Source organism: Camelus dromedarius, chromosome 31, assembly GCF_036321535.1.
Source record: "Camelus dromedarius isolate mCamDro1 chromosome 31, mCamDro1.pat, whole genome shotgun sequence".
NCBI classification, from domain to species: domain Eukaryota; kingdom Metazoa; phylum Chordata; class Mammalia; order Artiodactyla; family Camelidae; genus Camelus; species Camelus dromedarius.
Window position 1 is genome coordinate 3,459,032 of NC_087466.1, and position 26,723 is coordinate 3,485,754.

The 26,723-nt window shown below is 57.9% G+C and overlaps 2 protein-coding genes across 5 annotated transcripts in view; both read right to left on the reverse strand.

Moving 5' to 3' along the window:
* BCR (BCR activator of RhoGEF and GTPase) overlaps positions 1-4,715 on the reverse strand; it is an 88,301-nt gene extending 83,586 nt beyond the window's left edge. The window contains exon 1 of the mRNA XM_031442309.2: positions 3,365-4,715. Coding sequence (XP_031298169.2) covers positions 3,365-4,670 — 1,306 coding nt within the window. The 5' untranslated portion in view covers positions 4,671-4,715. The remainder of the gene's footprint in view (positions 1-3,364) is intronic.
* Positions 4,716-11,589: 6,874 nt separating this feature from the next.
* Positions 11,590-23,602, reverse strand: RAB36 (RAB36, member RAS oncogene family). Of its 4 annotated transcripts, none has more exons than XM_064481046.1 (11): positions 23,491-23,602; positions 22,790-22,871; positions 20,114-20,205; positions 18,890-18,955; positions 18,405-18,506; positions 16,600-16,664; positions 15,140-15,195; positions 14,416-14,493; positions 14,043-14,133; positions 13,347-13,444; positions 11,590-12,858 (listed from the first exon to the last, which is right to left on the reverse strand). In XM_064481046.1, the coding sequence occupies exons 2-11, from the start codon at positions 22,856-22,858 to the stop codon at positions 12,763-12,765; spliced, it is 813 nt and encodes a 270-aa protein (XP_064337116.1). In that variant the 5' UTR covers positions 22,859-22,871; positions 23,491-23,602; the 3' UTR covers positions 11,590-12,762. The 4 variants fall into 4 exon arrangements, with proteins under 4 accessions (XP_064337116.1, XP_064337118.1, XP_064337117.1 ...); XM_064481048.1 differs by having other exon boundaries at positions 13,315-13,444; XM_064481047.1 differs by having other exon boundaries at positions 13,325-13,444; positions 23,491-23,600.
* Positions 23,603-26,723: the final 3,121 nt, after the last annotated feature.

The window sequence follows — 26,723 nt, forward strand, 5'->3', positions numbered from 1 at the left end:
ACCATGAACGTGAGCCCCCAAAAAACGCAGGGTGGGCTGCAGCCCAGGTTCACGCCCCGTGGCATCCTCTCCCAGGTGGCCCAGGTGCCTGGTTCACCTGGATTCTGTCCTGCCAAGGGTGACTCTCTGGGCCCAGGACTCCCGGCCAGGGAGGGGAGGCGGCCACTGAAGCCAGAAGCACCAAATGAGGCAACAGGGAGGAATGAGGGGACACGGTCCCTTGGACCCCACAAATCACCACTCCCAGCTCCTTCCTTCGGGATAGTTCCAAAATGCCTCCTTCTGTTCCCAAAACAAGAAAGTCATCCTTCCTGAGTCGGAGAACCCCTGTAAAATTTACTATAGGTTCAGCTTCCACTCCATTGGTGACTTAAGCGGTCTCAGACCCCACCCAGTTCTGTCCCCTCTGCCTCTGTCCACAGGGAGGAGCCTGCATTCAACTTGGAGGTGACCACAGGCTCTGGGCCAGAGACACCGGCGGGGCCCACACCAGGCCTGGGTGACATCTGACTGCCCCGCAGTTACTCACTCACACTGGCTGCCCCAGGGAAGAACAAAGCCATGGTCATTCTGACGCTAACACGTCACCAGGATCCAAAGGGCAAATGAAGCTGCTTAACAGAAATGTGGAAAAACAGGGCAGCAACTCACAGGAGCGCCCGAAAGAAACAAAAGGCCTGGGGTCCCAACTCAAGAGGGACGCAGGGCGGGGGTACCTGAGACCCAAAAGAGGAAAGACCCTTGGCTGTGTGGCCGTATTCAGGAAAGGGTCACCAAAGTCCTTGAAGGGAGTTTAAGGGACAGGGACGGGCGCAGCTAAGATGACAATGTGAATATACTTGATGCCACTGACCTATACACTGAAAAATGTCTAAAGTGGGTTAATCCGGTAAATTTTGTCATACATAATGCACCACGATAAAAAAAAAAAACAAAAAGGCACAGTCTAGAGTGACAAGCCTTTGCTCCCACTGCTCCTCCAAGCAGACAGCTCCCCTCACCAGAAGGTCCCTCTCCAGTGCAGCTGCTTCCAGAAGCTTCCCTGATCGCGCTCCCTCTGAACACACATAAGTGTCGTGTGCATTCCTGTCTCCCTGTAATTTGTAAGCTCCCAGATGACAGGGACCAGACTCTCTCCTCTGCAGCCCACGGGGCACAAGGGAAGAGCCTGCCCGCAGCAAGGTTCACAGCAGGGGGACCTGGGTGTGCGGAGCTGGAAGGCCCCCTGGACTGACCCGAGGGGCCCTGGCACACAGTGGCAGATGGTCATTTCAGCTTCTTCTCTCAACTCAGAAACACCAGAGCCCGCTCATCCAAAGGGACCCTGAAGCTGTTAGGTCCAGGCCACGGACCAGCTGCTGCTGCTACAGAGTCTTAGAGTGACTTCCACTCCCTCCCACACTGTGATTTCCATCACTGGCCCTTTTCAGAGGTGCAGCCCTGCCGAGCAGTCCCCAGGCCCGAGAACGTGGGTAAACAGCCAGGACAGAGACAGATGGCCGGGCCAGAGCGGGATCCCCCCATCTTCTCCAGCACAACCCTCAGAGGAGGGTGCTGGCAACTGAGCTGAAAGGCTCCCAGAGCTAAACCCAGCAGGACTTTTAAAACGTAACAGGAGAGACAACATGGAACCTTGAGGACAGTTCAGGGAAGGATCCAGAAAGTGCTGAGAGTGGGGTCCAAGTTGGAAAGCTAACTTCTCAGCCGAGAACCTGCTCTGTGTCACCCACAGAGCCGGGGTCTCCGGTCTGCAGGAGCTGTGAGCTCAGGGAAGGGCCCGCTGATACACACCCCAGCCGGCAGGGCCCCACCTTCTGGAAACTCAGAATCCTCCACCAGCAAGAGAACATCGTTTCAGAAGACAGGTCTCCATGAAAACCTCTTATTTTCTGCTTTATTAATTACATCCTCCTGCACCACGGCACTGAGGGCCAGTTCAAGCTGGCTCGCTCAGCTGACAGCTGGCCGGCCGAGGCTGGTGCCAAGTGACCACAGGGCAATCCTCCAGACCCCGGAGGAGATGATGTGCCTACAAAGCAGGCTTCTAAACATTACAGCCTTCCACCTGCCCCGAGAGACGGAGGGGCTGAGGCTGCGCCAGGCCGCAGGTCCCAGCAACACCAACACAGCCACCCAGTTGCAGATGGAGGGCCGGCCACTGGATGGGCCTAAAACAAACAGAACGGAGCGCTGATTGCAAAGAGACCGCTGGACAGAGCCAAAAATAGCCTCACTTGCTTCAAGAGGATTCTTGATGGAGGAGGCACATGCAAATCCATCAGCAGAAAAAGAAAAATCAATGGAGCAGAAAACCGGATCAGCCCAACAGGGACTAGGACTCAGAGAGTCCCGACTGCCTCACATCCCGCCAGCCTCACATCCCGCCCCCACCCAGGCCCCCCTCCCCACCCCCATCACAGACTGTGCCTGGATCGCAACACCCAGTCCCATCAGCCCAACATCTCAAGGCGTTTGTACACAGAAGTTATATACACAATAAAATCCCATAGGTTTAATCTGAGGGCCGGGAGTCAGACCACGGATTAGGAGCCCCAGATAAGCACCAGTGGGCAGGCAACCTTGGGGAGACAGGAGGAAGAGTGTGCCGAAGGATCAGAAAATGGAGATGGGGTAAGAGGCACAGAGGTGAGTAATGATGGGTGACGTCTCCCACCAGTGCCAGGCAGATCAGAACGGGTGTGGCTCTGCTCTGGCCCCAGATAAAATCTTCAACCCCGGAGATCTTCTGTGGCCCACTGAGTCAGACCTGCCCGTCACCTCGCTTTCTTCTAATTCGCATTTTCACCTGCTCTGACTTGCACTGGGGCTGCTGGCTCACCAGTGAACCTGACACTCTTAAGGCCTGGGAGCAGCTGGCACATCGTGGATTCACCAAGTGTCACATAACTCTTCTAGGTCAAGTGATGGGGAATGCCCAAGACACAGATCAATCCCAGCTGAAAACATCCACCTAGGTGGCAGAGCTGACCCCTTCTTTATACCATCCCAACTGCCCGGGGTGGAAGTATCAGTGGGCAAGGAGATGACTGCCCAGGGCATCCTGGTCCTGACCCACAGAGAGGACTCTCACAAGAAGCACACGGCTCTGGAACCAAAGAAATGAGCTGCTTACCATCCCCACACACCACCCCGCCCAACCCATCTCATTGCAAGCACTGGGAATTTGCATTCAGGAGGAAAGCAGGATGGAGTTTGTTCAGGCACAGGGGCAGCATGAATCAGTTCACAACGGTATCTGAAAATCACTCCCCAAAGTGTCCACTTATTCCTCCCTGTATTCCCTCCTGCTCAGTGGTTTCCAGCCAGGGGCAGGTGTGCCTACCAAGGGGGTGGAGGTACCCACCTGCGTCTCCATGGAAGGCGCCATCCTGAGGCACCCTGCCCGACAAGCTGTCCCCATCGTTGGGCCAGATCTGCCCCGTCTTGCGGACGCCCACGATGGTGGCCTCGGACACGACCACCTGGCCCTGCCGGTGCCGCTTCTGGCACTGCGGCGTCGGGGGGCTGCTGCTGTCAAAGGACTGCTGAGAGTTCTGCGAGGGCGAGCGGCTCTTGTCTCGGAATATGCGGTAGGTGGTGGGGCTCGGGGACACGCGGCTGGACTGGCCCGAGGAGAAGTCCTCCTCGCTGGAGGTGAGGTTCTCGTTGGAGCTGCAGTCTGGCGTGTAGCCGCCTCCGCTGTCCTCAAAGCTCCGAGGGGAGTAGGACCTGCGGGGCCAGGTAAGGCGCTTCTCCTGCTCCGAAGTGCTCTGGCTGAGCTGGAGCGGGCCCTTGCCCTCCCCTTCCACCATCATGCCCCCGACGTAGATGCTCTGGTAGGGCTGGTACTCCAGGGGCGGCCAGGGGGGCCTGCCGCCGCCGTCGGCGTTGATCAGGTTGTCCTTCAGGAAGCGCGGGTTCAGCTCGGCGTCCTCATAGTCGCCGTCGAGGCCGCAGCTGCTCTCGGAGGCGCGCCCGCGGTAGGGGGGCCTGGGCGCATCCCCCGGGCCGGGCCCGGCGCCCTGCTGGGACCTCTTGCGCTCCATCTGCATGGCCTGGGTGCCCAGGGAGCTGATGCGGTCCGAGACGTCTTTGTCGTTGACCTTCACCAGGCCGCGCTCGTGGTGGAACTCGACGTTCACGTAGAAGGGCTTCTCGGCGTCCGCCGCCGCTGGCTGGCCCGGGCCCTTGCGGATCCTCTCGAAGTTGGAGCGCAGAGCCGCCACGCTGGTGGGGGGCCCCCGGTCGTCGCGGTCCGCGGGAGCAGCGGTCCCGGGCCTGCGAGCGGCCGCGGGCCTGGCTTTGCCCGGGGAACCCTCTCCATCTGGCCGGGACTCGGACTCGTCGGCGGGCGGAGGGTCGGCGCCGTCGGCGGGTGCGGGCTGGGGGCGCGGCGCGCGGGGCTCGGGGGCGCCGTCGGGGGGCTGAGCGGCGCGCCGGAAGCCCCAGCGCTGCCGGTCGTAGCTCTTCTTCTCCTTGGCCAGCAGCGTCTGCAGGTAGATCATGCGGAAGCGCTCCTGGTTCACCTCCTGCTCCAGGCGCCGGATGGAGGCCTTGCAACGCTCTAGCTCCTGCTCGATGTCGCCCACTGAGCGCAGCTCCATGCGCGGCGGCTCCGAGTCCGGGAACTGCGCCTTCCACGCCTCGGCGAAGCCCACCGGGTCCACCATGGCGCGGCCGGCCTCACCTGCGCCGCCCGGCTGCGCGCGGGGCCCGGCTCAGCGGCGGCGCGACGGCCTCGCCAGGCCCGGCCCGGGGCGCCGGGCGGCCCCCATGTCCCCGGCGGGGCGGCGGCGGTGGCGGCGGCGGGCGAACAATGCCCGCCCCCTCCCGGGCGGCAGGTGAGGCTGCGGCCAGGCTCCCCGGGCGCGAGGCGGGGCGCGGGGCGGGCGCGCGCGAGGGCGGGGGAAGGGCGCGGGGCTGCGCGCGCCGCTATTGTGTGCGGGGCTCCCGGCGCGCGCGGGGCGAGCGCTGCCTCGGCTCTGCCGGGCCCACTAGCCCATGGCCGCTGCCCGCGCGCTGCTCTCTCCTCGGGCTCCCGCGCCCGCGCCCGCGCCCGGCCGCCGCCGCCTCCTGGCGCTGCGCTTGGCCCGCCCGCTCTCGCCGCACTCGCGCCCGGCCCGCACCCGGCGCCGCAGGAAGGGGAGGGCCGGGGGGCGGTGGCCGCGGCGCGGCTGACGGAGCGGGAGGGCCTCTTAAAGGAGCCGCTCCCCCGCCCAGCCGCGGCCCGGCCTGCGTCCCCGAGCTTGGGGAAACCGAGGCCGGGAGGGAGAGTTCTGTACTCCCGGGACAGGAACCCCTGCACCCTCATTGTCCCCAGCCCGGCGGCCCCTCCCGGGAGTGAGGTCTGAGTGCGCCCCCAGCGGGCAGGTCACCCAGCGGTGCCAACCGGTCTCCAGCCCTGAAGTTGCCGGGTGGGTGATGAAGCAAATCGCCGGGTGGGTGATGAAGCAACTTTTGCCACGCGGGATTGTCAGAGATAATCAATGAGAATTTCTCCCCCGGTCACTCAATACCCACGCCTCCCTTGCTGCGGTCCTGAGCCCGTGTTCGTCCCGGGGTTGCCTGACTCGGAACTTCTCTGTGTAATATGCCTCTAAGGGGGTCGCCAGCCTCCACTGGGACGCCCAGGGCTCGGCAGAAGACGGGATAGCCCAGGCGGGCAGTGCAACAAAATCTTTTCTTGTTCTCCAGGGAAGCCCAGAGGTCTTAGACACACAGCACAGCGCACCCTGCAGGAAGTCTGAGGAGCGCAAAGTGACAATACCCCAACCAGCCTGCCAGGTGAGGGGAAAAGCAAACAGGATTTGTCAACCAGGAACCAGGGCTTGAGTCCTGGAAGCCTCTGACTCTCTGTGCCTCTGTTTCCTGGCCATTGAAATGGGAACAGGATACTACCCTCCCTGCCCCTCCCTCCTGCCCACCCTCTGTTGTCCTTGCATGGATGTGAGGTGTTATCTTGCCCTCCCCTGGGTTCCAGTGCCACCAGAGCGGATGCTCTGACATCTAATCTAAAGGAACAGAACCCAGGGCCAGTGGCCAGGCCGGCCTGGCTGGGATTCAGGTCTCTCTCATTCCAGGCTTTGTGTCCTTGGCAATTCCCTTTCCCCTCTGAGCTTAAGTTTTGTCTTCATATGTAAAACGTCATAAGTGCCCTGTGTAAGGCACCCAGAGGGGGCAAACATGAGACACCGCTGTGCCTTCCCATGACTGCTTTTAGTGCTGGAGCCCTGGGAGACTGGCAGGACAGCCCCCGGGGTGGGACTGGCAGATGCTTCCAGGCACAGCTTACCGCCACCCCCTGCAGGCTCTCCACCCTCCTGCTGTCCCCCTCTGGAGGCCCCATGTCCCCTCCCACACCTTCATCAGGCAGACAGGGCCCTTGTAAAGCCTGTTTTGCAGGTGTGGAAACAGGAATTGATGCCTTCATTTCGGGGGGTGCAAAGCGAGGCCAGAATCCCAGCAGTGCTCGCAGGCTGAGTGACCTCTTCTTTAGAATGGGTACCATAAACCCTGACCTCCCAGCAGCTCACCAACGCTATTAGCTGCCTTCCTTGGATGACCTGCTCCCGTCACCCAGCGAGTGGACCCAGCAGGACTAGAACCCACACCTCCAGAACCCTATTTCCTGGCAGTCATCAGGGAGAATCCGAAAAGCTTTTTTCAACCTGCTTTTTCCCCCTTGCTAACAGAGCCCCTCCGTTTCCAGGGGGAATTGTGGGCTCAGCAGGACACGATCATTAAGCACCTGGGAGAGACAAGGATACGTTGTGGGGAGTTCCTCAATGAGAGAGGTGTCCCTTTCTCTGGTTTACAGGCCCCAACTCAGCTGCACCTTAAATACCGCATGCATAAGCAAGCTCCAGTCAAACTCGGATGCCGTTTGGTTTCAGTTTGCAGGCTCTGTTCTCTTGGCAGAGCAAGTGGCTTGCTGGGCAGAAGGACACTCCGAGATAGTGCCTATCTTCCCATGGGACAGCTTTTTCTGGCCCCAAGGACACTCCTCCCATCCTCGGAGCCTTCCCTTGACTCCCACCCTGGGTCTCTGGTCCTTTCCTGAAGAGCTTTGTTATCATCCATCCCTCTGAAGATGGGGGGAATGAAGAGGAAAGTGGGGTCCAGACACATAACGCTCTGTAACCCCCATCTGGTGTCTGTGCCCAGCTAGATCTAAACTTCCAAGGATGGACAGCTGTTTTGTTCCCTGGTGAACCCCCGGTGCTCAGGACACAGTAGGTGTTCAACCACTGCTGGGCAAGGGAGCACACAGCCCGGGAAGAGAGACACACATGTGTAGGAGGTAAAGGTGAGGCAGGCAGAACAGGCCACAGCAGAGGTGTGTGTGCCATGCGGGCGGGCATCCAGGAAGGGGCAGAGGTCTGGGGAAGGGCCAGTGGAGGTGACGGCTGAGCAGGTCCTAAGGACAGGGAACAGAAAGGCAAAGACGGGGAGAGTTCAGTTCTACGTGTTTGGGGAGCAACTGGGTTAGGAGGCGAGGCTGGTGTGGGCTGCCAGGCTGCACAGGCTTGTAAGAAGTTTAGGTTTTATTCTAAATGGAAAACAACAACAACAACAACAACAAACCCCAAAGCAGCTGGAAGGTGCAAAGCCTGCACTAGCTAGTAGAACGTTCCAGCACGGTGGGCATGCTGAACCACCTGGCAGCCACCGGCTTCCCCATGCGTCTCCTGAGCACCTACCATGCAGCTCCTTCCAACTAAAGAACTGAAAGTTTAATCTGATGTGCCTTTAGGGAATTCAAATTCAAAGAGCCGCACTGGCCGCTGTACTGGACGGCACAGTCCATAGCAGAGTGACGTGCTGGGACTGTCACATGGAGAGCTGGGGGCTGGTGTGGGGAACAGGGCAAGTGGTCAAGGGCCATGGCACTGGTCCAGGTAGGGGGCGTTGATGACCCAGACAAGGGTGGAAGCAAGGTGATGGGGAGAAGGGGTCGGACAAGAGTCTGTCCTGGACTAGCACACAGATTGGATGTGGGGAGAGGAAGGACCAGCTATGGATGGACAGTGTGTCACCACTGTGATGCGGAAGCCAGGGGTGGCCTCTTGAGGCTCCGGGTGCCCAGAGTCCACCCACGGGGATATCCCATGGAGAGAGGGTGGGTCTGGGCTCAGAGGGAAGGTCAAGACCAGAGGCAGAAGTGGGAGTGGTGTTATTAAGTGAATAGCTGGTGTGTATGGCCACAGGGCTGGAGAACCAGCCCCCCCTCCCCCAGGCCACTGGATCAGGAAAGGGCGGGCGCTGGACTGGGGAGGTGGGGTACGGAGAAGCAGAAAGCCTGAGAAGTCGCTGACCAAGGACGTGACCGGGACCCAGGAGTCCGTCCAGAGCGAGGGGTGCAGACTCATCTAGTGGGGCCAAGGTGGGCCTGGGCCCTGGCTGCACACACACTGGCCCCATGGCGCCTTCCAAGGCGTTCAAACAGGCGGAGGGGACTTCACCAGGGCTTCCATGGCTGTCCCCGAGTGGCCAGTGACATTTATTTTCTTCTTCATTATGCTTTTCTGAATTCTCCATAATGATTATGTCTATCTTTTGTAATTTAAAAAAGTTATTAAACATATTTTTTACAGCTTTATTGGGGTAAAATTGATATACAGTCAACTGGGTATATTTGATGCGTGTGATTTGATGAGTTCTGTCACCTGTAAACACCTGTGAGCTCACACTCACACACACACACACAGACACCCTCATGTACCCTCAGCAGCAGCCCCAGTGGTCTTTGAACCCAGACCCAGTTTTCTGCAAACCCCTCCCCAAGGCAATCTCATCTCTTTGCTGGCAGGAGAGGCGGGACCCAACAGCCCCCTCTGCTGGAAACAATGGAGAACTTTGGCTGCCTCAGAACCCTGGGGAGGCAAACAACCCAAATGTCCATCAACGGAATATTACAATGAATGTTATTCAGCCCTAAAAGGAAATGCAGTACCGATACATGTTACAACACTGATGAACCTTGAAAACACTACACTACGTCAAAAAAGCCAGTCATAAAAGGCCACCGAGTTGTATGATTCCATTTACAGGAAATGTGCAGCATAGACAAATCTTAGAAACAGAAAGCAGGTTGGTGGTTGCCTGGGGACAGGGGATGGGAGGAATGGAGAGTGACAGCTAAAAGTCATTGAGTTTCTTTTTGAAAATACTTGAGAACTAGACAGTGGTGATGGCTGCACAGCCTTGCACATATACTAAAAACCACTCAATTGTACACTTGAAATGGGTGAATTGTGTGGTATGTGAATCAAACCTCAATAAAGTTGTTGTATTAAAAAACAAAGTTAAGCCAGCCCTTGGGTCCTCAGCTCCAGGATGTGAGCAGCCCCTGATCGTGCTCACTGAGTGGTAAGGATGAGCATTTTTCTAGAATCTTCTTCAATCCTCCCACTAGCCAGAGATTCACCCTCACGTCAGCCCTGCAGCTGTGGGCAGGCTGAGACCCAGTCCTCCAGCTCCAGAACCTTTTTTGGCCATTCCAAAGTCAGAAGGCCCCACTAGTATGTGGGGCTAACATCAGTTAAGTGTCCTCTGTAAAAATGGACTGGCCAGCCCTGTCCTCCTCGGGGGTTTCCTGAGCAGGGCTGCCAGCTACAGTGGGGTGGGACGTGCACTGCACAAGGGCACACATCAAAGAGAGCCTCGTTCCCAGCTCCCACCTGGTGGTGACAGCAATTATCAAAAGGTGTCTTGTTGTTTCAAAGTCACTTTATAAGGGCAGTTTTCTAACAGATGGATATCAAATGTCCTGAGCAAGAAGTGCTTTTTAAAACAATTGAGGTGAAATTCATATAAGATAAAACTATCTTCAAGTGAACAGTTCAGAGGCATCTGGTACATCCACGTTAGTGTGACCCCAATTTGTATTTTGTTCAAAAATAGTTTCATCACCCCAAAAGGAAACCTATGAAGTAGTTGCTCCCCATTTCTCCCCTCCCCAGCCCCTGGCAACCACCAACCTCCTTTCTGTCTTTCTGACTTGCCTATTCTGGGTATTTCTTGTCAATGGATTCACACAAGCCTTTGGGGTCTGGCTTCTTTCACTGAGCATCACGTTTTCAAGGCCCCCCACCCGGTGTAGCACATGTCAGCACCTCCTTCCTTTTTGAGGCAGAATGATATCCCATTGGACGGATGGACGGCATTCTGTTCATCCATCCGCTGGGGGACATTTGGCTCGTGTCAGTAACGATGCCTGAACAAGTGTGTATGCACACTTTCCGTCGTTTTCAGTTCCTTTGGGATTATTCCTAGGAACAGGAATTCTGGGCCGCGTGGCAATTCCACGTGTCACTATTTGAGGAACCACCTGGTACCTTTTCCTCATTCACGCTAAGGTGCCTATGGGGGGGTGCAGTGGCCCTGCCACGGGAGTCCCACAGTCTTGGGGTTCTCACCAGCTGCCAGCCTGGGGCTCCAGGGATGTGATTTCCTTCCATCTCACGCAGCCATCATGTGGGCAGGAGGTGGGGAAAGGGGCCCAGAGAGAGGCAGCGATTCCCCCTACCTCCAGTCACACAGCAGTAAGTGGGGGCCCAGCCTGCCCAAGTCCCAGATCCAGGCTCCTGACACGGTGCCACCAGGCAGCTGTCACGTGTGGTGTCAACAGCAGGGCTTTCTGCCTGAGGCCGACTTGAAAGCTTGGGCCACTTTTTGTCCTTCCTTACCCCGTCTATACCCTCATCCCCACCCACTTTGGGGGCCAGAAGCCAGAGGACGACGCTCTGCAAGTGGGATGTGGCCACGTGACCCCCCATCTGTCACCTGTCAGCCCCTGGGAGCTGCGGGCAAGGTCAGAACACAGGGTTGATCGATCCAGCTGTTTCCTCGTCCTGCTGGTCGTGCTGTGCTGAATGGTGCCTGGTGGAGCACCTCCTCCAGGCCACCAGCCCCGGCCTGGAGTGGGGAGCAGGGGTCTCTGCAGGACTTCCTTGGCCAATGGCTCCAACAAGTGAGATGTGGGCCTTTCCTCCCAGGCCCCTCAGCTGTCACTCCACCACCGCTGCTGCGATGAGCAGAGTAGGGGGTCCTGGCAGAGCATCCTGCCTGCGTTTCCAGCCTCGTAGAGAGCCAGGAAGGCCAGTGAGATGGTCCAGGCTGTGGCTCCTTGAGGTCAGAGGCCCAGAGCACCTCAGGCCAGGGGTGCCATCCACCTGTTGGGGATGACGGAGCAGAGGGAAGGGCCTACAAGCAAGGAGGCACTGCCTGCTCCCTCCTGGGCCGCAGGCTCAGACAGGTGGCTGGTGGCCCTGAATATGCCAGAAGCATCTGGATGTGGGGGGAGGCTTGGAAGGAGGCCGCGTGACAGCCACATTCTGCCTGCCTGACATATGGGAGGTGACACGGGAGGCCGCAGCAGATGGCAGAGCCTGGGGGCTGCTGGGAGGGTGTCTCATCTCGGGGCCTCCTTGGGTGACCTGAGCCAGGGCCCCACCCCCACCTCTGGGAGCCCCTTCTGCTTAGAAGATGGGGGGCATCAAGACAAGGCTGACACCCGGGCCACGGGGGACTGTCGCTCTGTACACAAAGCCCTGTGCTGTCCTGTTTTACAATAAGCACGTACGTAAGTCCTTTGAGAGTGATTTATATAAAGAAGTACCTTATGTCTATAAAAAAGGAGAGCTCAAAATCTGGTGACGGGGGAATGGACAGAGAAAGCCGTGTCTCCCTGGCCACTGTCTGGCGATCGCTGTGAGCAGGTGGGCACCCACTGGGCACCTGTGGTGTGCCCGGCACTGTTGGGGGCACTGGGAGATGGTGCCGCCCACACGGTTGCCCCAGGAATGCTCACCATCTCCAAGAAGCAAGCGAGACGCCGGCTGAACCACCCACCTGTGGCTGATGAGGGCGGGAAGGGGCACACACCCAGGGCTGGGGCATGCGGGGTAGGTGGGGGGCAAGAGGCCCCCGTGGGGGAGCAGTGTGAGGACAGGAGAAGGCCGGGTACTCTGGCAGGAGCTGGGGAGGGGGCCTGGGCTGTGCTTGCCTGTTCTGGGTGTACAGGGAGGAGATGGAGACAGGGAACCCACTTGCCAGGTGCTGGAGGGCCTCCAGTGTCCCAGGACGCGTGGACCCCATCACAAGGGTCCGGAGAGGGGTGGCCCCGCAGAGTCCAGGTGACAGCTGCTGGGGGCAGAGCCGGCAGTGCCCCGCTCCAGGGTGTAGCAGCGAGCTACCCAGGCGCAGCTGGGCTGGGGAACCTTGTGTCTCAGGGCCAGATGGGCACGGGTGGCCTGTTCTGCCCCTCCTCGCCCACTAACCAGGAGGGCAGGATGCCACAGATTACGGAGGAGCCAAAGATGGCCCCTCGGCCGGAAAGGTCCAGAATGGCCAGTCCTGCTGCTGACAGAAAAATCCAGACCAGGATGGCAGGTGGATTTACCCTCATGTGCTGACTTCGACAAGTCCTGCTTGCCTGGACCATTGAGAGGAGGAAGATTCCGAGGTCAACCAGGAAGGCTGGGGCAGAGGGCCCAAGAGGACCGTGGGCTCTGGGGGCCCGTGTTTGTGTCTGCGGCCGTGAGGCCCCTCCGGGCTGGGGGAACTGCCGGGTGGCTCCATGTGTGTGACCAGACTTCCACATGATCACCGCAGTGCCCCCACCAGCTGGGCAGCGTGGGCCCTGGGGCGGCCAGTGGGGCCTCTTCTGGCTCTGGACCCGCTAGAGAGGAGAGGCAGAGCCCTGGGGCTCAGCACGGCCGCGCCACCCTCCACGCCACAGGAGGCACTGCCCTCGCGGGATCAGGGACAGAGGCCTCTGATGCAGGCTCGGCTAACAGCAACCCAGGCTGGAGGGCCTCTCACTGTCCTGGGTCTCGGGTGGATGTCCCTCCATTCCTGTAAGGAGGGGAGAAGTCACCTGGCGTCAAGGGCCCCCACCGGTACCCTCTGCTGACTCTCCTGGTTAGAGCCCTGAACTTGGACTCCTAGGCCTCTTGTTCAAGGCCTTGGTGACTGGGCACAGGCCAAGAGGCCCAGGATGAGTTCCAGGTGGCACAACAGAGTGGAAAAAGCACAGACCAGGAGAAGCGAGGCCAGGACACATCAGTAGGGCCTGGGATGCCTGGCCTGGCCCATGAGGAGGCTGCCGGAGGATGGGGAGATCCAGGGCGGATAGTTGAGCAGGCAGACAGGCAGGAAGGCTGCAGGCTATAGGTGAGAGGAACGGGGAAAGGGACAGCCCAGAGAGGATAGCAGAGGGTGGCCAGCTACGGGAATGGCTGGGTCTTGGGAGGAGAGGGAGGTGGACGTGGATTTCAGGCTGCAAGCCTGCTTCCCAGCCCAGCCCGTCACCTGCACGTACGGATGAGGTCCCCGTTGCCGACCTGCGGCCAGGCGCTGCTCCTCCGCTCCAGGTCCTGCAGCACCGAGCGCTCAAAGGCCAGGGCGGCCACGCGGCTGAAGAACGCCTTCACATTCTCCCCTGTGGACACGGGACAGCCATGACCCCGGCCACCTCTGCTCTCACCTGCAGTCGCACTGGGAAGGAGACAGTGGTGCGGGAACCAGGGCGGCCCCTCTCTGGGGGGTGTCTGGGCAGGGCAGTGCAGGGGATGGGCTCCCCATTCCAGACACCTGTCCCGGCCACTCCCGCAAATCAATGAGCCTTGGTTTCCCAGCACCTACTCTTCCAATCAGTTGCTACTGAGCACTCCTGTGGGCCAGGCGCCGGGCTGTGCGGAGATCAGACATGAGCCTGCTTCCCTGTAACCTGTGAGCACCTGTCCAGTGGGCAGTGGTGAGGATTAGAACCACCAGCCCCCATGCAGACACTCTGTGCATCCTCCTCCAGGAGGACGAGGCCATGCCCAACTCACACATTGCCTTTGTGCAGCTAACAACCTGTGCAACTGCAGAGCAGTCCTGCTTGGCTTACAGGGAGCTCTCAGGGAACGTGCTGTTACTCCAATAAGACGGCAGGTGCTTACAGGGTTGGGGGACCTTTCTGTTCCTGTGGGGCTGGGGTTGGTGCTTCCACCCACACTCCTGCCACAGCCTCCCCCAGGCCCGGACCCACTCACCGGTCTTGGCGGACACTGACCAATACTCAGCCTCCATCTCGTTGGCCAGGCGCACAGCCTCTACCTCCGCCTGCTCACATGCCGCCCCTGACTGGGAGAAGCAGCCTTGCTGACCCAGCTACCCAGGTCTCCTGGGGGGACGTGCCTGGGGTGGGTGCCTGCCTGGAGGTGAGACCCAGTGGTCCCAGGAGAGTCTGGGTGCCAGCGGCCCTGACGGGACGAGCACAGGGAATGCGCGTGCCCCCACTTTTGGCCCCCGGGCCTGCAGTCTGCAAATTCCCGCCTAGGCACATGGGCCTCACCCTCCGTCCCTCGACTGGGTGGGAAGGGACACATTTTCCAAGGCCGCCCCAGGCCTCTCCACTCCACTCACCAGAAGGTCCTTCTTGGTCCCCACAAGGAACAGGAAGCAGGTGCCCGGCTCATTCTCCTGCAGTGCATCCTCCAGCCACTGCCTGGACCACAGGGGATAGGCTGAGATGGCACCTCCCACCCCGAGGAGCCCAGGACGACCAGGTCGGGGTGCAGCCCAGTCCTCCGCAGGGCTGGGGGTGTGGCGTGGGGATGCAAGGAACCATCAGGGGAGCTGGAGCCCCCCTCCTAGCTGCAGGTCCACCCTGGGTGAGTCCTGCACTCCCACCAACTGGAGTGACCAGCCCGGCCTCCCTCACAGGGTTGGAGATGTGGGTGTGAATGCCCCAAACAGAAGTGGGGTGAAGGGGCTTTGGTCCTGGCGGAAGCAGGAGGGCCTCCAGAGGCAGTCATGTGGCCAGTGTACCCGAGCAGATCCCCGTCCCAGGCAGCAAGTGCCCAGTTGTATCCCTGCAGACAGGCCCATGGGAGGTGAAGATGCTAGGCCCCCCACTCCAAATTATTAAGGCTTTCAAGGTGGTGACAGCAGCCCCAAGGCAGTGTGGGCCGCCCCGCCTTCAGAGACAGCTGCAGAACTTGAGGAATAAAAAGGCAACGGGGCAGGAATCGGCCTGTGGACGGCTGGTTCTGATCAGTGAGCCTGGTCGTTCACACCCCGTCAAGGGCCCAGGTCACAGCCAAGGTTTGGGGAGTTCGGGGGACCCCAGGGGCCAAGAGTCCCAGACTTGCCTGGTATGATCCAGAGTCTGCAGGTCCGTGAGGTCAAAGGTCGTGATGATCACTGCACACAGGGGAAAGCCAAGGGCCGGTAAGTGACAGGTGAGGCAAACATGGTGGGAGAAGGGGGCTCCCACTGAACAGCGGGGTGGACGCTTGAGCCCTCAGCTCTGGACCCCACAGCAGGGACTGGTTGCCCCTGAGGACCCCCCCCCCAATATCCACACACCGCAGCCCAGCCACAGCAGGTCCAGGGAGGCACAGTGACCTCCTGCGTTCAGGTCTCCCTGCTGCTCCCCACTGAGGGTGCACAGGTGAGGGCCTTAACCGCCGAGAGCCTCGGTCTCCCAGTCTGTGAAGGGGGAGGGCGGTAGCTACCTGCATGCAGGTGGCAGTGAGGACTAAGCCAGTGCAGCTTTTTTAAAGCTCTTGGTCCAGAGCCTGATATGGGGCCGCTCTCTGACCAGGGGCGGCTGTGGCTGTGGGAGTGATTCACAACAACCCGCCCCAGGGAGACACTTTCTGAGGAGCAGGGTGGGGAGAAAACCTGGAGAGGCAGCCCCTGCCCCAGACTCCTCCACCACTGTCCACCTGGTCCCGCGGTGTCCAGGGCGGCCCCCCGTGGTGATCATTCTAGAAGGGCCTGCTCTCTACTGGCCCGGGGTCGGGGGAGGATGTGAGCAGGGCCTGACACAGGCCACCTGTGCACTGTCCCGCCCCGGCAGGGGGATGGGAAGTGAGGGAGGAAACTGATGGCAGTGGTGACGGTGGCCCGGGCTGCCATCTGCAGGGCTGGGCCAGGCGCCTCACACCTCTTATTCCTGGGGGTGTCATCCCCCCGAGAAGAGAGACCACAGTGGATGTTCCACTTCTGCTTTTTTTTCAAACCTTAATGAAAATGTGATTTTTTTAACACCAGTACTGAGTGGACATAACCGTCCCATCACTGGAGTCTGGTTTTGGATGCCTCAGACGCCTCGTTCCATCTCCCACTGAAACCCCTTCCCTCTCATTCCTGGTCAGAGTAGGCAGCTAAGGTGGCCGCTGCCTGCTGACCAGGCGGCCCCTGGCGTGGAGGTGGTGGGTGCGGAGCCCTGATGGGCCCCACCCAGGGGCCCTCCTCCACTCCTTCCCCCAGCCTGCCCCTGCTCCCTGCTCCTGGGTCGACTCTGCTCTTCTTTCTGGGGTCTCTGCACAAGCACTCCCCTCTCTGAGCATCCTTCTGAGCTGAAACAGGGCCAGAGACTTTCAGGGAACGCCCACCACCCCAGGTCCCTGAAGTGTGTGACTGCAGAGGCCAGCCCAGCTCGGCTGGAAGGTGTGGACCGGCCCCTGTGTTTCCTCAGTGGTTCTCAGAGGGCAGACTTGGCGCCTGCACACAAGACCTGGACTTCTTGCTGGGAGTCTGGTGGGGAGCCCCTGCTACATGTGGCTGAGGCCCCACTATCACTATCACCCGGCTGCTTACCCTGCGCACCCCGGTAGTAGGCAGATGCGATGCACTTGAACTTCTCCTGCCCTGCTGTGTCCCAGCTGTGTGATGGCAAAGAGAGGGAAATGGAGAGGTGGCAGATTAAGTGATGGATCATGGTGTCCTGGATGGGAAACCCAAAGGCCCCCACCAGCCTCATGGGCTTTGGAAGTGCCTGCTGCCAGCCGGGTGTCCCCACACCCAACTCCTTATGTCCCCTTCCTAGGGTGCCCCGTGGGGGAACCCGCTCGCTTGGATGCATTGTGCCTGGGTTGGGGAGAGGGGGGCATGGCCTTAGCAGTTCCACTGCCCTGATGAGTGGAGTTGTAGCTCAGTGCCTTCTGACCCTGCCATGAAAAAGATAACACGCTCCCGATGTGGCTCACTCCGAAGATGTGGAAGCCCACCTGTAGAGGAGGCCCCATCAATGGGTCTGGGGCTACTGGTTGGGCCACCAGCTGTGGCTCTGCTGTTTGCTCATATGTAACTGCGGTGTGGCTCCACCTCCCACACAGCAGTGGGGGTGGGTGAGGGGGATGTGAAAGTGAGGGATGCTCAGCTCCCCAGGTTGGGGTGGGGTGTCTAACAGGGACATGGTTTGCATCTCTGATCAGTTAGCTCCGGCTCTCTGGAGGAGCTGAATCCTGGCTCTACGGTAAAGAACACAGCAATTGATTAATGATGTCTGCCATGAACACAGTATAGAAGAGAGAGACACACCATGCTGAGATCTACTTGCCCTGGTTTAGAAACAGGCAGGTCAAAATGCAAGGCTAAGTCTGAAAATCCATCCATTTTAAAAATCAATACATCAAAATCTAACTTTTCTCAGTAAACTAACAAGCTGACAAACCACAAGACACCAATGGTCTGAAGTGTTTTCCAGTGACTGAGCACGCTGCAGAACTTCTGGATGCTTTCATTAATTCACTTCTGAAAATGACTCTGGGTGGGAACTGGGAGGGTGGCTGGCAATGGCCTCAGCACAGGACAATGAGAGGCCATCCCTGCTTTGTCCTGGGCCCTCAAATTGGACGTGGCCTGTGAGCACAATGGTGAGTGCAGCCCAGGCCTCTCTCTGCTTGGCTCCACTGAAGCTCCCCTGTCAGTCTCCCGGCTCCTCATCCCCTCAGTCCTGCAGCCCTGTGTCTACATAGCCTCCTCTGCTCGGGTCTGACCCTGGACTTCACCTTGGGTGAGGTTTGGGGGTATCACCTGCTCCAGGACTGCACTGGGGCTGGTCCCAGAGGAGCGGGCACCGTCTCAACAGTTTAGGAGAGGGAGTGGGCCAGGAGGGGTGAGCTCCATCCTGATGACAGGAAGGGCAGGGAGGATTGAGGAGTGACTCCAGGGAGCAGGGGTGAACCCCAGGGAGACAGAAATGAGGAGGGGACCAGACAGAGGCCTGGGGAATGCCAGCAGGGAAGCCATGCAGGAGAGGGCAGGGCCAAAGACCAGGCGCCAGAGAAGAGGGAGGGCAGGGTCCCGAAGGTTCTGATGGGAAAGTATGAGCCTTGGGGGAGACTCTGGGCTGTCCTGAGAGAAACTGGAGCGGAGGGACTGAGGCCAGTGGGCCACTGAGGGCAGAGGTGCCTGAGCATATCAGGCTGTGAGGTCTGAGGGAGCGCCCAGGGCCTCAGGGAGGCGGGAAGCCCAGTTTCATGCAACTGCCCAGGCCTCTTGTCCCGACGGGTCCTCCTGAGCGCACAGGGCACAGTTGAGAAGGCACTGTGGCCTTCCCTAGGGGTCTCTGCGAAGCCCCGTGACTGCGCAGAAAACAGCGCAATCTGACAGTGACTTACATCTGGAGGCTGTAGGGGATCCCAGCAACCTCAAAGCGCTCGATCTCAAAGTCCACCCCAATGGTGGCCTTGTAGTTACGGTCGAAGACGTTCCTGCAGAACCTGTGGGGGCCGAGGGAGCAGTCAGAGGTGTAAGCAGAGGCTTCACTCCTGACAGTAAAAGTTTGGAGGTGACAGAATGGCTACCCGTGGGGAGGATCAGGCAGTGACGGCCAGAGAGACAGACCATGGGTGGGCGGAGCCCAAGAAGAACTACGTGGGGAGAAGCTGCAGGTCAGACGATGCGTCCACGAGAAGGGAGGTGACCCCAGGGACGGTGTAACCATCGCCAGGCTCCTGGGATGCCCCACTCTCTGCCTGACCCACTATCTCCCCAGTTTCCTGCACCTCCTCCCAGTGGCCACACTGTCCCCACTACGACAAGCATCTGGGCCTCCAGGCAGGTGTGAGGAGCGGGTGCGGGGAGGCGTGGCCGGTAGACACACCTGCGGATGAGGCTGGTCTTGCCCACGTAGAGATCGCCGACCACAACCACCTTGGAGAGTCTGAGCCTGCGAGGAACATGCGTGTTGCTCTCAAGCACGGTCTCGGGACCATCGTCCTGCACGTGGGTCCTTCCTTCCCTGTGATGGGCCACCTGTGACGCTCTGGGACTTCTGCTCCCATCACTCGCCCTCAGACCGGAAGGCAGGAGGGCCTGCATTTGTCCCGGGGACTCTGCTGTCCCTAGGGCTGTACTCCTGACCCCACTGGGCCCCTGTCCCTGTTGTGAAAATCAGAAATGGGTACCGCGAGAGGCAGAGTCTTGGGCTGTGGGAGCAGTGGGAAGAGCCCTGGGTGGCCTGCATCCAAGCTGGGGGCGCAGGCAGGGAGCTGGAGCACAGGAGACGCAGGCCTGGGGGCAGGGCCTGGGGCCGTGTGCCTGCAGGGACTCTCGCTGGACACCCTGACCAGGACACCACTGTCACCTGCTCCCCTAGAGGGTCTGCAAAGGCCCAGCAGGCCAGGGGCGTGTTGTGGACAGGACCCAGCACTGCTTGCCTGGGCTGCAGCCCGAGGCAAAGCAACTCTGAGGCTTTCAGTGGGGGACCCTCCCTCTACCCTCTGGGACCAGCTGCCCCCTCACTCCGTGTGTGTCCTGCACCACTGGCAGCAACATTCCTGGGACTGTGGGTAACACTTACAGTGTTTCTGCAGCTGGTGCCAAAACCACTAACCTCTGCCTGCAGACAGCAAGAGGGCACCTCTGCGTCACCTGGAGACCTGGTGCAGTTCCCCGGCCACGTCTGCGAGGGCACTGTGCCTACACTAGTGCCGGAGCAGGTGGCCCTGACTCCGGGTGAGGGGTGAGAGCTCGTGGGGAGCCCAGGTATGCACACACAGCCCGGGGAGATCAGTGCACGGAACACAGGAGCCCCCAGGAGGCTGTGGGGACTCAGAGAAGATCCCAGGGACCTGACACTTGTGCTGAGCCCTGAAGGGGAGGAAAGGCGCTCCAGACAGAGGGAACAGCAGTGCGCTAAGACCCCAGGTGCACGTCTCACTGAGCAGGAGCACTCATCCCGACGGCAGAGGACTAGTGGGTAAAGCCAGATGAAGTCCGGATGGCCCGTCTGGGGTGTCTGTCTAGGGTGCACCCGTGCAGTCTGTGCACCAGTCTCATTCCCGCATGCTCTCACGCCTCCCCACCCTCTGACGGGGGCACTCACCCGACGGTCCCTGTGCTCCTGCGCTGGCAGGCGATGCTGACCTGCCCATGGAAGTGCTCCCTGAGCTGCAGGCAGGCGGCGGGAGTGTAGCACTGGAAAGAGACAGACAGACAGACAGACGGGTGGGCACATGGCTCTGTGAAGCTGCGGCTCCCTCACTGAGCAAGGCAGCAGGTGGTGACTTACTTCCCAGCAGTCCCTGGTCCCTCTGTCACATCCACCCTCCACCGTGTCAGGACCTTGTGAGACTCCAGAGTCTTGTGAGCCCTGAGCAGGAGGAGCAGGGCCAGGATGGACCAGGGAGCCCAAGCAGGAACCCAGTGGCCTGTGACCCCTGACTACCTGTGGAAACAGGACTGATGCTCCAGGCTGCTTCCCAGGGATGGGGAAAGTCGAGTTGCCCACAGTCAGGATAAGTCTGGGCTCCCCTGAGTCTAGCTGTGTGACTTTGGACAGCTGTCCTGACCTCTCTGAGCATCGCTGTCCTGCTTTATAAATGAGGTCCTTCATCCCAAGAGGCCTGGGCTGTTTGGGGCTGATGACACATTCCTTCCTTTGACTCTTTAACACCCATCTCTGTCATCCCCGGTCACCACTGTCAAGCTCTGTAGGGAAGCAGCTGCCGGGGCCTCTGATGAGATGGAAAATCCTGCAGGGAGCTGTCCATGAGTCTGGGGCACCGAGGTGTATGTGCAGAAAGAACTTGGCCAGAAGGCAGGAAAAGGGGAGGAGGAACCATTGCAGACCCTAGAAGAGACCCAGAACCTCCCTTCCTCACTCCCCCCCCCCACAACCCTGGACACAAGTTTTAAGGCTCAAGAGAGGACTTCTTCCCCCTACATACGGAGGCAACCACTTGTGACAGGCTGGGACCTGGGACCCTGGGCCGCAGCGCCTGCACCTGGACAAACGTCTCCTCCAGCAACAGAACAAAGAAACTATAAGGGACAAGAAATAACTGCACACGTGCACAGTTGGGGCAAATTATGAACAATAACATACAAAAAGACCAAAAACCCAACTGCCACTTTTGAAATGTCGGGAGCAGAAGCAGGTCCTGCCCGTGATCCCTGCACATGGCCCACCAAGGGGGTGGACCGACCACCTAACGCTGCCCCGTGGCTGGACCATTGATCCGCCCCTACCCTCACCGCATTTAAGGGGCCAGTTCCACCCCCCAACCTCGGGGAGCGAGCAAGGGCACCTGTTACTTGTTTTCACTCCCTCGTGCTGCAGTCCCAATAAAGCTTTGCCTGAATTTCTTGTCTGGTCTGTTATTAGTTTCTGTTGATTAAGGATTTCAAGAACCCTAGCCAGCAACATACTGAGAGCAGGCTCTCAAGTACCCTTCCGGAGAGATTTTCTGCTCACTTAAGCGACACATGCATTTCTTTTCTCCTGCTTCCTCGCTCACACGTGGTGCTTAACAACTTACTTGGGCCGTCACGGCACATCAGCCCCTGACAGGCGCTCATTCATCCCCAGGTTTGTGTCAGGAAGCAGCACTCGGCTAAGTGGCCTCCTCTCCGAGGACAGTATGTTGTGTCTGATCTCCTGCTTTACAAATTGCTGCAGTGCCAGGCCCCAAGTGGCTGGACAGGAGGGTAGGCAGGGGCATCAGCTGTGTTGAGAGACACTGTCCTACTGCCCCCTACCGAGGTTGTACTGATTTGCATTCCCTGCTGTGATTAATATTGGATTTGAATACAGATGGAAGAGAGCTGTGAGTTTCCAGCAGGTACAGAAGGCAGAATGGTGAGAGGGGAGAAACTTGGATTTGGTGTCAGGAAACTGAGTGCTGTTTGATTATGTAACAATCATAATGAGAAAAACAGTGACCAAAACTTGGGCAAGAGAGCTCCCATTTACCATGAGTCAGGCAACCAACATGAGAGAAATGAGCCTTGGGTATAAGGGGCTCAGAGAGGTTGAGTAACTTGCCCACGGTCACACAGCTTAATGGAGTCAGGATTCACACCCAGGACTGACTGCAAAGTCTGTGCCCTTAACCTCCAAACATTACTGCCTCCTGGCATCACCCTCAACTGGCTGGCCCACCTCGGAAGGTCAACATCAAGTCTCCTGGCTTCTCAAGAAGTCTGTCAGCAGATGACTGGATAAAAAAACTGTGATATATACACAATGGAATACTACTCAGCCACAAAAAATAATAAAAATAATGCCATTTGCAGCAAAACGGATGGACCTGGAGATCGTCATTCTAAGTGAAGTAAGCCAGAAAGAGAAAGAAAAATGCCATATGAATCACTTATATGTAGAATCTTAAAAAAAGGACTCAAGTGAACTACTTATTATTTATAACTTAGATGACTGATTTCTTGAATATGTTTAAGCACATTTGACTGTCCTTTATGATTGGATTATGGCATTCTGTTGATCCTTATTTTGTGGTTGGCTTTATTCCTTTGGTAACTATGTAAGTTTAAAAAGCTAAAGCTCTAAACTGTTCTTAGAAACAATGAACAGTACATATATGTAAATTAAAAAAAAAAAGAAGTCTGCTAAATTCCTGGGGTCTGGGGTCTGCCAGCTGGGACTGATGGCCCCGATTCACCTGCTTTGCTTCTGGTGGTGAATGCGGTGGGGAAAGCTGGATGCAGACATGGTGTCCCGAAAGCAGTGCACACAAAAAGGGCTGGCCTAGTGCCTCTGTACCTTAGGGAAGCTGGTAATGACGCGGTCCTGGCTCACAGGGGGCCCCAAAGGCACCAGTGAAGACCTCATCCTTCCAGAAGTCCTATGGACCCAATTAAGGGAAAGAGAGTTAGGGAGCAGAGAAAAATCCCTGGGGACTCACCCAAAGTCTATGCCTAACATTGTAGTAGCTGTAAAGGCAGGTCGAAGCCTCCTCTAAAATGAATATGGGCCAGGGGTCACATCTTCACTCTGCAGGCAGCGTGGTGGTGGGTGCGGGGACCAGGCCTGCCGCCCTGCCTGGGAGTGAAGACAGGAGTCTCCTGCCAGGTGTCCAGCCAGGAGTGGCCCCTCCCTGAGCTGTGAGTGAGGAAGTATGGGTCCCCTGCTCTCGGTCAGTAAGAGGTGAAGCCTCTGGGCGGCTCAGGCCTTAGGGTTCAGCCCACAGGCCTTTTCTGGAACCACCCTACCCGTTGCCAGGCCCTCCCGCCTGTCCACAGCCCCGCGTCTCCTTCTCCCGCTGGGGCCTTGACCGAGGCCTGCTGACCTCCCCAACGGACGGGCGGCTCCCCCGACCAGTACTGGGGGCCCAGGGTGGGCGCTCAGGAAGTGAGGAGGCCCAGGAGGCCCAGGACCGCAGGCCGCATTCGGGTTGTGCGGTGGCAGGCGGGAGGGGAATCACGCGAGCGGACCAGGGTGGGACGAGAGGGCCGCGGACTCACCCGCAGCGGCTGCGTCAGCTTCAGGTACTGCGTCCTGCCGCGGCCCCCGCAGCGCGATCACCATGGCAACGAGCACAACGAGGGACTGACGGGCGCCTGACGCATCCAGGACGTCGGGGGCGGGGTCTGGAGCCGAATTAGTCCCGCGACGGCCCTGAGCCAGCGATCACCATAGCAACCAGAGCCTCGCGGGAGACTCCGAGATAGGGCCAGAGCGCCGGCTATCGCCATGGCAACAAGGGCGGGGCCGGACAGGCGGGGCCACTGCGGCCAGGGGCGGGGCGGGGCGGGGCGGGGCTGACCCTGGCGAGAGACTTGCGCGCCTGACCTCTCCGACATCACCGTGGCTGGGGAGGGGTGATGGCTCAAACGGGGAGAGAATTACTTGAAGTGTTTAAGGATTTATTTCTACAATATAGCATATATGATTTTTTCCGGTTATCTAAAATCTTCGTGTTTTTCTTTATCTCTAATATGGAGGGATCTCAAGATCCCTTGACCTCTTTTCGTCACATCCCATAGCTGATCTATCAATAAATCCTGTAGGTTCTACCCTGAAGATTTGTCCAGTATCTTCTCTCCCTCCCACTTCCACTGATCTCACCATGGTCCAAACCATCATCACCTTCTCTCCCCTTAACTGATTCCCCCTGCTTCCATCCTTGCTCCTATCCTATTCCCAGTTCAGCAGCCTCTAGGGATCCCAGATCAGATCACGTCAATCTTCGGCTCCAAAAATGCCTCCTCATCGCTCTCAGATTAATAGTTCTTACGATAGCCCAAGAGGCCCCATGTGATTTGCCCCATTTCTTCTCTTATCTTCTACCGTTTCTCCCCTCCCCCATCCCACATATGCGCCTCTGATCTCCTTGTTTCTCCAACACGCCAGGCACCCAGTGCCTTCATCGGCTGTCTCCTAGGCCTGGAATGCTCTGTCCTCGGATATCTACATTGCTCAGATGCCACCTCTAGATGAGGCATCCTACTTACGATCTCCGCATCCATCCAACTCCTTATTCTGCTCTATTTCTCCCAGGCACTTACTATTTTCTAACATATTATGTAACTTGTTGTTCATGTGGATTGTCTATCTCCTTCCACCAAGCGCAGTGAGAGCAGGGGTTCTTGTGTTTACTCCATTATTTATTGCATTGGCCAAACAGTGCCTGCACATAGCGGAAATGTAGTGAATGTTAAATGAGTGAACGAATATTACATTTTAAAAAAAGAAGGCGGAGAACAGTGTTTGAAGTATGCTGCCGTTACACTAAAAAGTAAGTGCATTATATTTACTTGCATAAATTTAGTTTATTGCTGGAAAGATTCCAGTGGTTGCCACAGATGAGAACAACTGTTGGCTGGGGACCAAGGAGGGAGGGCGACTTTATACTTTTATACTTTTTGGATTTTCCTCTATGTGTCTATAGTGCTTATTCATAAATAATTCAAATGAAAATAAACAATTTGGAACTCAGAGACTACAATAATACCCCCATCTCGGTCCTTCCAGGTCAGCCCAGATGTACTTTGGCATGTTTCATGCCTTCGAGTCGTTGCCACAAGACACCTCCTCCTCTCTGCAATCAGGGCACAAGAAAGCGCTCTGGCTGTAACTTGGGCATTTGATTGCCCTGCAGTGAAGGGTAGGACATGCCTACCATTTCCTGACCTTAATCTGCATAGTTCTAAACCTAATGATGCCTGAATATCATATGCCTGGCTTCTAGAACTCATGCTACAAAATTAATTTCCATAATTAATGGCTGTTTAAAAGCTGACCTGAGTCACTGAGCTTCTGTGAGCTAGTTTCTGTCGGCAGGGAGAGACATGTGTGGCTAGATGGTGTCCAGTGGCATTTGTAAGACTATAATCACAAAAATGAGACCGCAGCTTTGGAGAGGAGACCCGGGTATGGAATAGGGGTAGGGGCTGCAGGCTCTGATCATATTCTTGTGGTGAACTGGCAGGTGCTTATTATATTTCTGTGGTTCACAAATTAACATGTATATGCTACATAGAATGTTATGTGTATATTTTCAAAGGTAACAAAAAAGATTGAAAAACAGTAAAATGGAAGGACAATTTTTAAAAATTAAATTAAAGGCTTTGTGGAGGAAGAGTACACCACGTTGTGTCCTGAAGGACAAGGACGTGATTAGTGTTACAAGCAGCGCAGCAGCAGGAAAGAGTTGACCATTTAAGGGATTAAGAGAGAAAGAGCCTGGCTGGAGGTGGCCATCACACAGGGCCTCGAGTGCTAGGCTAGGAGTCTGGACTCTGTCCTGAGACCGATGGAGAACCCTGGAAGGGTTTTATGTAGGCCATGGCTGAGTCCGGCTTGCTTTAAGAACAATTGCTCCGGCCAGCAGTGTGTTGAGCCTACTGCAGGGACAGACCGGTGTCGCTGCCAGCCAGCCATCCCGCTGAGGAAGGAGCATGAGCCAGGGCTAAGCAGTCCTGGGATCAGCCCTGTGTGATCGAGGGAAGCTGCCGAACTTCTTTGAGTTTCTTATGGGTAAAGTGGAGAATGCTATCACCTCACAGGTTTGCTCTGAGGATTAATGGCATGCCAAGTGCCCAGTACAGAGAAGGCCGTCCACAATCACTTCCCATCTCTTCTCTACTACGATCAAAGCGGAGCAGCCTTTGTTCCCCGCAGTAATCCAGTAAAGTCTCACCGTGCCTACTTTACAGCGGGCCCTGGCCCGAGGCTGTTTGCGCCTGCGCAGTGGGCGCCCGGTGAGCCGAGAGAGGCTAGGCGGCCGCTGCCAGAGTCGCCTGGCAACCGGGTTGCCTAGGAACGGGCGCGCACTACCAGGACCGCGCACGCTGAGGCAGGTGAGCCCGCGGCTGACACAGGCCGGGGAACAGGAGCCCCTAGACCCACCAAGACCCTCTCAACGGGGTTCGCCCCCTCCCACCCCAAGCCCGCCTGTGCCCCTTAGAGGAGGGCAGGACCCTGTCCCCGGCTCCCACCATTCCCTGCCAGGGAAGACCGCATCGAAAATGGCCACGTCCTTTCCAGCCCGGCCCTCCTCTCCTCCTTCCCTAGTTATCTGGTGCCTAGAATCAAGGTCCGCTCACCTGGTTACTGCAGTAGATTCCCACAAGGCGGGGGCTTGTCACTATCACTAAAGGCCATAACCACCAGCAGCAGCATAATAATAACACAGCCAGTGTACCTGAAGCCCTGGAGTGCCAGGCTCATGAATACCAGCGAATGTGCCAGCTTG

Coding starts and splice junctions, on each gene's coding strand:
- RAB36 (XM_064481046.1), bottom strand. CDS start 22,858: ATGAGGTCTTCACTGGTGCCTTTGGGGCCCCCTGTGAGCCAGGACCGC. Junction 20,206..22,789: donor TCATTACCAGCTTCCCTAAG/GTACAGAGGCAC, acceptor GTCTCTTTCCAG/TGCTACACTCCCGCCGCCTG. Junction 16,665..18,404: donor ATCCCCTACAGCCTCCAGAT/GTAAGTCACTGT, acceptor GCCATCACACAG/CTGGGACACAGCAGGGCAGG.